The 14,380-nt window shown below is 42.3% G+C and overlaps 1 protein-coding gene across 5 annotated transcripts in view; it reads right to left on the bottom strand.

The window, feature by feature from the left end:
- HECW1 (HECT, C2 and WW domain containing E3 ubiquitin protein ligase 1) overlaps positions 1 to 14,380 on the bottom strand; it is a 264,963-nt gene that overhangs the window by 197,747 nt on the left and 52,836 nt on the right. Inside the window, exon 1 of one of the 5 annotated variants that reach the window (XM_048297568.1) lies at positions 2,288 to 2,451. The exons of the other annotated variants lie outside the window; for them this stretch is intronic. Coding sequence (XP_048153525.1) covers positions 2,288 to 2,302 — 15 coding nt within the window. The 5' untranslated portion in view covers positions 2,303 to 2,451. Of the gene's footprint in view, positions 1 to 2,287; positions 2,452 to 14,380 lie in introns of those variants that run through there. 5 annotated transcript variants of the gene reach the window in all.

Here is a 14,380-nt window from a genome sequence, read left to right as displayed (position 1 = left end):
GTTTGAATAGTCCAATACACAGTTTGAATAGTCCAAGATTAGACCACAAAATACCGTGAACAAGATTCTGCTTCTCTATTCAGCCTCAAACAGTTTTAAAACATCCACACATTACAAAACTACAGAGAGAAACAAGGAAACAGAGAGAAACTTAAGTCTGAATCAGGAAGAGCTAATCAGCAAGGACGGAAGGCTCTTCAAACGTGCAGTAATAAAACTTTAAAATACAATTAAAGCACTGAAAGACAACCACAATTCGGTCACACCAGCAACATTTACAATGCCTATGCTTCAGCTCATTGTCCCTCCTTCTCTCTTGTGACCAGGACATGCTGACACTTTAGAGCTTCTCAACAGCACTAGCAGGGAAAGCCTCTCAGCAACCAAGACAGTTCGATACCCCCATCTCCTCAAGTCACACACCTCTGGAGACTGTTGGCCCACCTTAATATTCATCCTCACCATCAGTTTCTGCTGTGCACTCAATAACAGCTGAGAAGCCTTAAAGCAACATGATCAACACCACTACTAAAACTGTCAATTCATCGAGACCTCAAAAATGAAGAAGAGAACCAAAAGCTTTGGATTTAGGAAGATGCTCAACAGTTCAGAAATGTTCAGATGAAAAAAAATATTTATAAAACAAAACAATGCTGTTTGATTATACTCCCCTGTTATTAAAAGAGTATCAAAATACGTAATAGCCATGAAATTAAACAAAATAAAAGTACACATTGCTTTGTCATCTCCCTCTGCCTTTCACAGGGCACTAAATCTCATGGACATAATCCATTTTAGTCCCAAATTTACCAGCTGCCTATAGTCTGGTGGCCCTTTGCTTTTATTGAAAAAGCGTATTTACAAGAAAGCAGGGTGATCCCAAAGCTGGGCAAGGAGCCACATCATCTTTAAAGGCAATCTCAGAGAAGTTAATCCACACTTTTTTCAGCTGTCTGTTAGAAGCACACACAGCAAAAACTCTTCCAAATAGCTGAACTGTAAATCCTCTTCTCACAACCAATCACCATTAATTTTCTACAGCCACACAGAAGCTGGTTTCAGACTTAATAGCTTCGCACATAACAAAAAGCAGTAAACTGCGTTATGCCACATATAGTGGAGACATTCCATTCTCTACTTTTTGTGATTTGGGATGAAAGCACAGGCACAGGTCTCTTCCTAAGCCAGTTCTAATGCAGCTTAAAAAGTTTCATTCTCACAGGCAATGTGAAAACCCCACAGCTTCACTCCTGCCTTCAGAGCCATCCACAACACACCAGCAGATTATGCAGAGCAGGGATGCTGCAAGACCACTCTGAAAGGAGGAAGAGCTTCCAGACTTGCACCCCATCTGCCTCCTGTTGTGCCAGACAACACAACTCCAAGGTATTGCGATTATTTTTTCACTCCTTCCTCAAAGCATCTCAGCATTACAGACTTCAATTCAGGTCACTCAGTTTGTAAATGGGAAGCAAAAATAAACTGATGTGCTTATCTACCTAAACAGCCTGGCTCACATATCATGCAAAACCTATACTGAGTCAAAGAAAGCATTTTTTGCACAGAGACAGAATGTGTTGTGATCCCTTCACACATTTAATCCAGAAAGAATGAAGTTGCTCAGGGTTTATAGCAAACCTGACAGAAAGCCCAGCTGCCATCACCCCAGCTAGCCAGGGACACCTTGCGGGCAGCAAAGCTCCAGTGCCACACTGTGGCCGGGGCCCTGCCCCCTGTGCTGTATTCACCCCCTGCTTCAGGACAAGCGGCACGTGTGCCTGTATGCATTCAGACTTTAACAGCAATAGATAGGAAAAGTGCTATCTTACATATGGATAGATTTACTCAGGGGTACATTTATACTAAATGACGTGCTTCAGAATCATAATTATAATTGAAGTGCACTTCAGGTAAATTGGAGAGCCTGTGATCAGAAGACTATCATTCCTAGATGAACACTCTTTCCTGGATTTCTTTGTTCGTTGTCTCTGTCACTCACCTATGACCTCCTGTCTTTACATTCAGATTTCACATTTCCTGGCACTTTAGTTCAGGTTTCACACGGCTCTTGTACAGCATTTGAACGTCTCAGACCGTGACTGGGTCTGCCAGTTGCTATTGCAATGGAAGTCTAAACAGCACTTATTTCAATAAATGCATATGCAAACATATCATCTCAAAAGCCAGGAAAATCAGAAGTATTATCTTTAGAACCTGTGTGATGAAGAGGTGAGAGAAACAGACTAAGGAATACAGGAGTTGTGCTGCTTGTGTTACGACTACTCACAGCCTGCGTATGCATTCATTTTCTGTCTGGGAGTAAGAGTTTGTCAACAAAACCAGCCCTGCTCAGAGGATGAGTAGTTTCTTCTTAGATCTCTGTGTGAGATTATCATGATCCAGGAGAAAAGTAGGGAGAAGAGTCCATTCAGCAGTGGAGTTTTCTTAAACTATTTCTCCTTCTGAAAATGAAGCGAATTGAAGTTGATTCAGTTTATGTTTACTACCTCCCGGATTTCTGTTTTTACCTCTCTCACCTTGCCTAACACCTTCTCTTTCATCACCCGTCACTTATCATTAAGGTTTCTTGTTTGCTATTCAGCCCTGACAAGCCCAGCTGTGCCTCAGTCCCTTTCCCTTCAGTTTTCTTACCCATCTCCTTAGTTTCTGCTATTATTCCATCTTTCCCTTCTCCCTCTCCACTTTTCATTTCCTTCAGGTTTGTCCCCCTCCCTACAGAAGCCGTTGCTGGTCTCTGCAGCTGTCACTTGACCCTCCTCTCCCACCTTTTAAGTAGTCTCTGTATACCTTTGGTTTTTTCAGTTTATCAAACTAGTATATTAATATAATCTTTATGCATGCCATGTCCTGCCTGAAGCAATCTTAAGACCCATATCCTCCTGGTAGTGGCCATCTTGTTTCAAATCCCTTACTCAAAAACACTTTTTGCAAAGAAAACCCCAATCGCAGTAAAGCTGGAGCACAAACAGCTAAAATCAGTACCTTTTTAAAATCTCTACATACATGTGCACAAATTTGCTTGTGCATGTTTACATTTCTACTATACCCTGGCCTCTGGCTGCTGCCCATGCTTCCGATACTGCTTCCTCCTAACCCATGGGGTAGTTTGTATAGCAATTAGCCCAACAGGTCTCCAGTCATGATGTGCAGTACAGGCTAGTAAAAGCAAGAAAACCTATTCAAGTTTGAAAAATTATTTCATTCAGTGCTCAACAGTCTGTTTCCAGAGACAGCAAATACTTGTGCTCAGTATATGACACCACTTGCAAGAGGGGCTGATCTGACATTTGAGAATAGACATCTGCCCAAATTCCTTAGCCACTTCAGACTGAGATGGAGCTCCACATGCAGCCGTGCTAGCAGAACACAGAACATGATTTTCTGTCAATAAACAATCCTGTTAACAATGACAGAAGAGTAGGTATGTTTGTCCAGCGGATATGGTTTTCCGTTCCTCTGTTGCTTCCCTTCTTCGTTCGCCCCTGCCACCATCAGCCTCAATTAACCTGCTGCACAGTTTAAGCACTGTCTTTGCATTGAGGTTATTGGAACACCATCGAAGAATCAAAATTACTTTTTTTTTAAACCTCCACAGATTGATATTTGGAAGGTTTTTCAGTTTTCATAAAGATCAGAGAAAGATAGGTAGCAGTTATTTATGGTAGAAGTGTTTGTTCCTTCTATCTCAACAAATACAAACACGTGAAACGAGAACAAAACAAAAATTACAAACTCCTGCATTTTTTGGGTTTGGTAATTACACCTGCCAGCTGAAGCTACTAGAGCAGGAAATACGTAAAATCCCTTAAAATAAATGCATGGTTTTGTGACTGCAAGATAAATACTAGCAAATTCTCATGTGTAAATTAGCTAAATAACTCAGTATACAAATTAAACATTTTCTTTTCCCTTCAGAAGACAAAAAGAATGCAATATCATTAGAAAAATAATTAATATGTTAATTGAGGATTTTAATTGCCCAGAGACAAACCTCAGTTGCATTAAAATCTGGCTCAAAATCAGAGTTACATCTGTTGTGGAAAGCACTCCAGCTTTTTCAAGTAAAGGCACAAATCTTGTACATATTAATATAAAATGAAAACTCTTGATTGTTTTACACCAAAGGCAAATTAAAAAGATAGCAACATCTTCATGCCATTTTCAGGTGGATCTTCCATTTGTTAATTTGCAAATCTACTACACTGTTCTCAATTTGCAGCCCAGTTTTGGAGTTATCTGATAGTAATGGTCTCTCCCGGCCTCAGCTGGTGGGGAGAATAGGGGCTGTAGAACTCTGCCATGAGACAGAGCTTTTCTTCCTCATGGGTGCCATGAAATCCAGAATATGATGTGGACAAGGAAACCTACATTCTTGAACAATGGTTTCATGCAATCTAAATTCAAAAGACCTGACCATGAACTTCCCTGTTTCCTACACTTGATGACAGCAAAGTGTGAAGGGTGGAGCCTGAGAGATGTGTTAAGGGGGCTTCCACCCATGAGTAACCTGCTGGAGTCCAGCTCCACACTGTCACAACCAGATCCAGCCTCTGCCGGCCAGCTGAGCCATGGACGAGGTGTGTGGGTGGGCTCTAAACACAGGGCTGGCAGTGTCACTCCAGCCCCTTTCAGAACTGGTGCCTGCCTCTTAAAAGAGAAAATATCCATGTCTGGCATTAACTGAGCTTCCACTGGGAAGTTTCATGGGAGAAGTTGCCCAGGCAGTCTAGGCACTGAGAAACTACAAGAGACCAAACCCTGCTGGGCCAGTGCAACGCAGTTCATGTCCCTGCTGTCTGTGGGGATACACTTTACTCTCCAGGAGTGTGAATAAAGCTTGCTGATGAACTTTTAAATGAATTCTGCAGCCATGTAGTGAAAAGGAAGGTTGTTGCTGACATGGATAAGGAGGTGGCTGGACAGGTGGGCATAAGACACTAAAAGGCAACTGCTGCTCTTTAGAGGCCCTACATGCCTGGAGGAGAGATGCCAAGGACTGAAGAGTTTGCTTCTCATATGCCCACCTGGAACCACCTGAGACTGCCAATGTGACTCATGACATCATTCAAATACAAAAGAATGGGTTTTTTTAATTAATAAAAGAAACTATGAAAAACGGTCTTCTAGCACACACTTGGTAGGTAGTTAGCAAAACTGGTGCAATGAGTACAGAAAGGTGCCAGACTGTATCCATTCAGTTACAGAATCTTAGCATTTTGATGGAAGCTCAGTGTGACAAGACAGGCCCTTGCATGTGTCCAAATGTGATTAGAGAGATCAGCAGGCAGAGGAAGGCTAGAGACAAATCTGCCATCAGTGCTCCCATCCAGAGGACTTTGAGAAAAAGAAATCTGTACATCCCATATAACACGGGATTTTATGAGCTAAAATTTTATGTTTGCATTATGCTTGAAAACAAGCTGGTAGTGACTTTCAAGACCAAATGAACTCTTCTCTCATAAATAACTTACAGAAAGGACAAAGCGATAAACGAGCTTTGAAAATTTTACCCATGGCTGAAGTGTGTTTTGTATCCCATATAAATACAGCCAGTGAGTGTATTTAATAGAGGATTCGCACAGCTTGGTTTCACTGGAACAAGGGGACGTGACAGCGAAAGCAGCAATGAGCTATTTTCCCAGTTTGGAAGAGTTCTTATTTGCCTGACTGTGCTTTGGGCACAGATCCAAATGTTCTATGTCCAAAAATGATCAACCTTTCCACCACACCAATGTCACCTCCACTTACTGGTTTCTCAAAGTCTGTATTATTTCCATGGTGATCTGCCGGCTCTGTCCATCTCAGCCTCTGGCTCTGGTTACACTTTGGCTTTTCTCCAGGTTGCAGTTGCTGAAATCACCCCACTTATGCTGCAGGAAAAGGGTTTGTATCCAGACAGATCAAGTTCCTGGTCCTCCTCATTGTGGGACTTCATAGATAATAGCTCTGGCACAGAGGGAGACAGCTGATAGGGGTGGTCTCTGGGCTGCGGGGTTGGATTCTGCCATGGCCTGAGAGAGGAGTAACAGCATGAGGTTGGTCCCTGGGAGCCGACTGGCAGAGAATGTCCAGGGGATGCCCAGCAGCTGTGCCCAGTGCATGGTCACCAAGGGCAAGGACAGCACCCCGGGCCTCTTGGGCAAAGGGAGTGCCTTGGGGCCAGCACCTGAAAGCCTTCCTATGAAGGATGCTGGGTGGAGGATGATGCTGCACGCAGTGGGTCCCATCACCCCCATGTCAGAGTGCCACCACCCAGCAATGCAGCACTCACAGTGCCCTGGGGCAGGATAAAAGGGAGCATCCTCCTCTTTCCTGCTGCCAGAACTGGCCCAGGGCCAGCCCAAAGACATCCAGGAGGAAGTCCCTGAGGAGCTGGTGAAATTACTTGGAGGAGGCTGACAAAAGGAGACCAGGTGCTGGACAAGGCTGCTGGAAGTTCTCTGCTTCAAGGCCACCTTCAGAGCTCATTGGAGGGATGAAAATCTTTTTCAGCTACACAGCTAGGACCAGACCAAGTAAACGCCTTCTTGAGAAGCACTGCAGAGGTCCCTGCCCTCATTCCCTGTGGAGCCAGGGGCAACAGCCATAAGAAAAGATGTGCAGAGATGTTACCAGGACTCCCAGGATTTTGAATCACCCACTGGTGCAGGACGAAGATGCAGGAGGGATTCTTGCTCTCAAGGCAGATCAGTTCAGGGGCACGTGATCAGTCTCAGAAGCTCCTGAAATGATTAGGGCTTGGGCATCTCCTGGGAAGTGTGATCAGCCTGTGAGAGGAGGAGCTATGCTGTTCATGTGCTCAGGGAACAGCTGATTGCCCCCACCCAGGTCAGGGAGGAATTTTCCCCCGAGGTAGATTGGCACTGGTCCCCGGGGGTGTTTGCCTTCCTCTGCAGCACTGAGCCTGACCACTGGTGAGGACAAGAAGCATAGCAACAGAGTGAGATTTGGAAGACAAAAAGTGTGCTTGGCATGAATATGTGTCATACTTCAGAAATTCACCACAGTATGGCACACCTCCTCTTCTTTTTCTTTTGTGTGTGGTTGATCCTGATCATTCTTCACATTCTCTTCAGGAAACAGGAGCTGCTTGGCATGCATTCCTGCTGCTATTTTCTGTAGCTCTGTCACTTGCCTTTGCCAGACTGCAAAGGATGTATTTTCAAGCTAAATTGAAGAACACATAAGCCTGCTTCTGGCTACGCATGCACATTGTGGTAATGGCTTTGAGCATCAGCTCTAAAACAGATTCAGAAAAACAACAAGAAAATTTTATTTTCAGTTGTAAACTTTGTGCTATGTGTCCTCTTAAGTTTTTGGAGCTGAAAAGTCCCTGTCATGGCAGGCAAATAACAGCTTCTGTGTTACTTAACTTACGGTGAGCACAGGAGATAGAACAGAGCAGTTATGCCAAGTTAAACCCAGAGCGCTGCATGACAAGGTTCGACCCAGGTCTGAGGGCTCCACCCCAGAGAGCAGCTCTGCAGTGCAGGTCCCAGGCCCACCCAGGAGAACGGAACAGAGATGGGCACACCTACAGCAGGGCTCAGGCAGGGACTGAAGGTCCCAGGCAGAGCTGGGACACCTCCCCTGGGCCCTTGGCAGGAGATGGTGGGGGTGTGGGTCCCAGGAGAGGCCAGTCCCAGCCACTGAGGCCTGTGAGCACCCCCACGTCCTGGCAGGACTAGACTTCAGTGCTCATGTGCTTTTCCTCAGACACTGGTGGTTGGACACTTTGGAGACAGACTATTGGGCCAGATGGACCTTCCCTGTGAGATAGTGCTGCTGTTCTCAGGCTCTTGTGTTTTAGTATGTTTATAGAAGGAAAAAAGTTTAAGGCATTTCTGAAAATGCGTACAAGGAGTAGAAATAAAAACTACAGGGAAATTGACACCTCCAAAATATTTGAAACCATTTAGATGAGAAGCACGTCCTGCATCAGACTGAGGGCTTGATCTCTGGGCCTCGCTAATGTCAGAGATGTGGGGCTTTGCCATCTTGTGAAAACCCATCTCAGCTGGATGAAAAGAGAAGACTTTCAAAAACCACACATCACATGGACTTTTTATACATTAGTGCAAATGGTCCCATTATCTCAGGGTGACCTACAGGGTGACAGAGCCAATGGCTAGGCACAGTTATGGATATTCAATCCCTTTTGCTAGTGCAGGGCTGGGAAGAAATGTCATCAGAGATAACCTCAGCATGTACTGGCAGGATAAGTAGGCAGTAGAAGCACAGAAGAAGGGAAGGAATAGTTTATCTGGAAGGGATCTACAATAATCACATAGTTGAACTGTCTGGCTACTTCGGTTCTTATCAAAAATTTAAGCATTGTATTAAGGGCATTATCCCAATGCATCAAAAAACAGTCACAGGCTTGAAGCGTCGACCACCTGTAATCTTCCTGCAAAGCCTGACCTCCAGAAAACGTATGATTTATTTTTCTTCCTGACTTCCAAGTTGAGTTCCCTGTTCAGCCAAGTAATTTTAATAACAAAGAGCTGACATTATTATAAATGCTATATTATGAAAATTATTTGGGGGTTGGACCAGATGACCTTTTAACATCCCTTCCAACCCAAGCCATTCTGTGAAGAAATGCTGACACATTAAGATGAAGTTTAGAATACAGGTTCTGAACCAACATCCTTCATGAAGCAAGGAGACGTAAGCATAGAACAAATCCCATTATTTCTGCCCCCAACAAGGTGACACCTCACACACGCCCGCTATGACCTTGAGAGACTGAAGAGGAAATGAGACAATATTCACTACTGTAGTAAATTGTGGTCTTGAGACAGTCTTACTGTTTATCGAATTTCCTTCACTGCAGAGAGCAGGAGTTTTAAAGAGAGAACAAAATGTTAGGGTACTTTCTTTGCCTAACAAGCAGGAAGGACAAAGGAAGAGCCTGTGAAGATTACCTGAAAAGGGGGACAAACTTTCTGGGGATGTTGGCAATGAGGACTGATCAACAGCAGAGCTGAATTCTTGCTCTGGCAGGAAAGATGGTAGGAAGGGCATCCACAGGTCATGAATTCCTCAGAAGATGAGCAGCTGTTTGATATACTGCACAGAACCAAAAAAGGAGCATAGAGAAAATACAGTTGGAAGAACATTCTCTGTAAGCAGACAATGCTTCCAGCAGTAATGTAGCTAGAGAGAAAGTGAGACTTGTCCATTCCTACACAGGATATTACACTAAGTGAAGCCCTGGGGAAAGAGACACTGGACAACAAGCTGGACAGCTCCCAAAAGCTTCTCCTGACTCAACTAATTATCTCCAGCATCACTTCCTACCCTCAGTGGAGGGATCAAGTTCTGAAAGAGTCAAATTTCTTCTAGCTTTGGCAAGCCTCTGGGAAATTAGGCTTCTCTACAACCTCTTCTTCCACCTCTGGATTTTGTCAGGCTATTCACCAACATCCTTGGCTGTATACATAACACTACAGCTATTGACAGTACACAATGAAAGCTAAAGTTGGTATTATTGCACTAATAATAATAGGAAAGGTCTCAGTTAGGGTTCATTTTTTTTTGTATCACCAACATTAGTTATCCACTTTTTAATGTGCTGAAATGATGTGTATGCCCATCTTTACCTAGTAGTTTGGTTAGAAATGACATTTTCCAGGAGAAATGGTCCACAGATACTTTTGATTACTCGTTTCACTTTTTTCTTTATTGATAGACTTCATGCATCAGCACAGGCATGAGCAGTTCAACCACTGGGCTCAAAAGACTTCTCTAAGTTCTAGGACAGCTGCAGAAACAGCCACTGCCAAGCTCCTTCTAGAGTCATGCCACAGTGACATTTTGCTTTTTGATGAGGTGGAACTGTGTGTACGTCTTCAGATGGAGTAAGTTCTCATCACTCCCCTGGCTCCAATATACTATAATCAACAGCTGTTTGAAGAGACTGGCTTCAAATCTTCAGTTTCTCCCTGACAATCGTGATTTTCCTAGTGATGTGGATACTTGGCAGTACATTTACTTAAGTAGAAAAAACAGTTTAACACAGTCCATCAGCCACTTATGAAATGAACTTGGATCGGAACTGCAGTCTGAGAAGATCAGTGGAACACTAACATCTGCAAATGAATTAATGCTTACCAAATGAAGTTTACCACTGAGTGGGCTGTAAATGTTGAGCACAAGGAAATCAGAACATCTAAAGAAACAGGCATGAGTGAATAGTCAGCAGATGTATCCCTTATCCTGTTTCTATAACCCTATAGTTGCAAATGCATTTTTAGGGTCTATTTAGAATCATCATTTGGCTGGGGCAGAAAGAGATGGAGGAATAGAGATGACTTGATCAAACAGCACGTATGACAGTCATGCCATAAACTATTATGGATGGCATTTTGTATCCAGCAGCATGTTAAAGCTATTAGACTTACATCGGGAAAAGGTACAAGACAGAAAACTTTGTTTAGCACTGCCTAAATGCCATTACTCCCCTCTGACTGCAACAAACCACTAAAGCATTTGTCTGCAAAGCAGCATGTTTCAAGTATAACACAGTGCTGCCGGACCTCTCTGGAGCTGGCAATCTCCTCAACTTATCTGACAAATTGTGACACAGAGATATCCAACTATCTATTAGCAGCACCAGCAACATCTTCCCCCAATTGCTTAGTGCAATGATCAGTATCTACAAACCACAGCTTACATTTAATTGGCACAAAAATGGGGGGGTACAGGGGAAACAAGCAGCACACCCAGCAATAACAAGCTTTTATTGTAAATGATAAACACCAGACCCTTTAACTTCTGTTTCTAAACGACCACCAAAAGTCATCAGGGCTACACTGCCACAACACTAGCCCTCCTAACAGCTATTCAGGCAGCAGACAAGATTCAGCATCCTTATTATTTTGATGAAATTGTCCTGCACCCCATTTTCATCCTCTTTTCACTACAGATGCTATAAAACAATGAACTGGCATTATCTATGCCACTGTCATGCATGTATTACCTTATTAAATGCTGGATTTCAATGGTTTACTAAACATGGAAGTTATAGGAAAGAGATGTTTGAGAGGTGGGTCTACTATATAAATGGATTTTGCATCTCTCTGCCAGGCTGTGAAACACTAGACTTCTATTTGCTTTCCCATAAACACTCAGGTAAAGGTTAACACAACAGCATCTAGTAGTTGTATTCAGGATTGCACCACTCACTTTTTTCAAAGCAATATTCAAACATCAAGTTATTAGTGGAAGATAGAAAAAGGAAGAGATTAATTTCTTTTCCACCCTGAAAAAAACAATCCCAAATCAGAAGCATTATTTCTGCTAACTTGATAGCTCCAGCTCACTTGGCATGAAACCTCTTGGAGAACACCAGCAACAAGTCTCAATGGGCTTATTCCTGGGAAGCCTAAAAGTAGATAACCAGTGCCATCTCTGAAGTTACAAGCAAGCTAAGTATCTAGACAAGCTGAAATTTTCTACACAGATGAAATGTAAAGCCATGATGATTACTGGATACTACTAATCACTAATTATGTATGTATCCAGCAGTAGTCCATTTTCATGGCATTTCAAGCTGGCTAAAGTAAAAAGTATCCTATTTATCACTTTTACCAAGTATCACTTGGTAAAAGTGATAAATAGGATAATGAATCAGGAAGATAAAAGATGACACTAGACTTTATAAAAGGCCACTGAAGAAGGCAAGAGGTATATCTCAAGCAGACAGACTTGAGGACACATCAGACCACCTTCACAGAAATCTGCCCACAGGCATAACAGCCTAGTGAGTCCTACCTAGACCTCCAACTTCCCACTACTTGCTATGCACCATCTTCTAAATGGAAAGAGCAAGATGAAATGCATTTTCAAATATGAGCCACCTAAGTAATTCCCATCCCAATAGGGTCACACCAGCAATGTTCCATCTTCTCTTCAAGTCTCTCAGACAGTCTTCAATAGATGACCTGGATGAAAAGAAAGTTACTTACAAGTGATTATGTCCTTTTATTTTTAATAGGACCTAGGAAACAATAGGTTGAAACTCCTTTACTGCTGAGGAGGATTATGGTGAAATATCAGCCCCATTAATAATACCTTGCTCCCCTATTAATTTTACCCTACAGAAAGGGGCAATAGATTAAATTATAACAAAAATAAATCAAAGCAAGGTTCTACTTGCCTATGTGTGACAGTAGTTAATTTTTTTTCTTTTAAGAACTGAAATTAAGTGACTAACATTTTCTCAGAAATACAGGTATCAAAGATAGAAGAATTTTTCTATCTCTGCCTTCATGCCTGCTTTTTCCCATAAGGGACTAAGTCAAAATAACTTCTGAGTATAATCTCTTCTACAACAACTTCAAGTTATTTACTTGACTACATTTCATAATTTCTGTAACCCTGAGAATTTAAAGGACATTCTTACCTAAAAATGTTTAGCAAATATGCTTTTTTTTTCTCCCCCGAGGAATTGATTTATTTCCTCTTCTGTACAAAATCACTTCTCTATATAGAAAACCTGCAGTGCCATGAAAAAGTCAGTAAGATTTTCTTATAAACCTATAGTTCATATGACCCCATTGGCTTCAGGTTCTCTGAGAGTTCATCAAGGTCCCTGAACTGACTGCAACTGAGCTGAGAATTTCAAGAGTATACATCTCAATTTCAGAACAATCTAAAAAACTTGGGCAAAGCAGGAAAAAAAGAGCATCTTTTCAGACAGGAAAATTTTGGAACCAGTAAGAGAGAGAAAGAATTCTTACCAGCTCCTAAAGAACAACACTGTCAGGTGAAACTACCACTCCAGGTGAAAAAGTTCCCCTTAAGAATAAAGGAAGGTTAAGTTTTGAATTTGAACATCTTTTTGTGTACATGTTTTCAGTGTCCAGCAATCACTGTACTAAAGAATCTCCCTTGTGTCATTAAATTAGTGTTTCCTGTCATTGGTTCTCTGCGTAGTTTGTTCCTAACTGGCACGTGCACTCACATGTGCAACCTCTCCCTGCTCATGTCCCTGTTCTCTACTCTTGGTGCTTAGAGACTTAAAAGATTCGTTTTCCTGTGCAGTACCTTCTCTCTGCTTGCCTCAGGCTATGCCTCAAATCATTCCACCTCAGTTGCATGGACATGATCTCAAAAATACAGGTTGATAAGCCCTGTTAGACATCCTACTTATTTATAGTATTGCTCTATTACCTTGAAAATGAGATTCCTCCATGACATACCCCCCCCCCCAAAAAAAAATCAATGAAATAAGCAGCAATAGTCAGTGAACAAGCCACCATCTCACATTTGCCTCATCACACAGATTTGACTGTGTCTACAGTTTAAACAACAGACTACTATTACAGTATCTTTATTGGATGCCATAGGCATCAAAACTTTATGTTTGGCTTACTCATAATTGAAGACAATGTATGAAGAACTATCTTACTTAAATGATCTGATTTTAAAAACCCTCCTGTATACTCATTTCTGTATTAGGTTTGTGGCTAAGATGAAAGTATCAGTACTCCATCTGATGCCAAGATTTCACATCAGAGAGTCATCTGACCCTAAAGTACATCAATTAGTGCATGATAAAAAATAAAAATCAGAGCAACAATTCTCATTCCCTTGATTCAAAACAACAACTTAACTCCCTCTTTCTTAATACAACTTATTATGCACAATCATTTCCTTGTTATGGTTTATTCTTCTATTCCTTTGGTACTCCTTAGCTGTCCTAAATAAGATGATATGATACAGTAAGTGTGTTCTTTCCTCTTCTGACATTAAAAACCTCTGAAATGGTACATGGTTGAAACTGCCTTCCAGTAATAGAAAATGAAATTATATCACTGTCTTGTTTCGGCTAGTCTGAGCCTAATCACCAGGTTTGTCAAAACTAAGACTAACTCCCTCTCTAAAGATCACATCACTGTCTGACCACAAACGATGGGGCCAGACAGAGGGTTCTGCTCATTGTTCCTGTGGTCTGTGACAGGGGACCACACTGGGTGTGTATTAGTCTCAGTCTGTTCTCACCACTTAGGAGAACACAGTAGATAATCCTCTAAGATCAATGTGGATCCGTTAAGCGATGGGTAACTCTAGTGGGAATAGGGGATGGCAGACAGCACTATGCTGGGCATTTTTAGGAGCCTAGGTCATGTAGCAATCACTGTGTAGAGAGGGAACATGGAGGGAGGGACAGGGCAGCAGATGAAAAACTGTCTAACCCCTTGTCCACCAGACAGTCTGGGGTGCCCAGCTGCAGAAGATGCTCAGTATGAGAGTGATGCAATATCAAATTTAAATCAAGAGACAAGTATTTTTCCCCTACTCCCTCCAGCACTGCACTTCAAGCCTGGGCATTCAACTTGACACAGAACAT

This window comes from Corvus hawaiiensis, chromosome 1 (genome assembly GCF_020740725.1).
Source record: "Corvus hawaiiensis isolate bCorHaw1 chromosome 1, bCorHaw1.pri.cur, whole genome shotgun sequence".
Taxonomy (NCBI): Eukaryota; Metazoa; Chordata; class Aves; order Passeriformes; family Corvidae; genus Corvus; species Corvus hawaiiensis.
The sequence above is the reverse complement of the archived record's forward strand: the minus strand, read 5'-3'. Positions and strand labels throughout refer to the sequence as shown.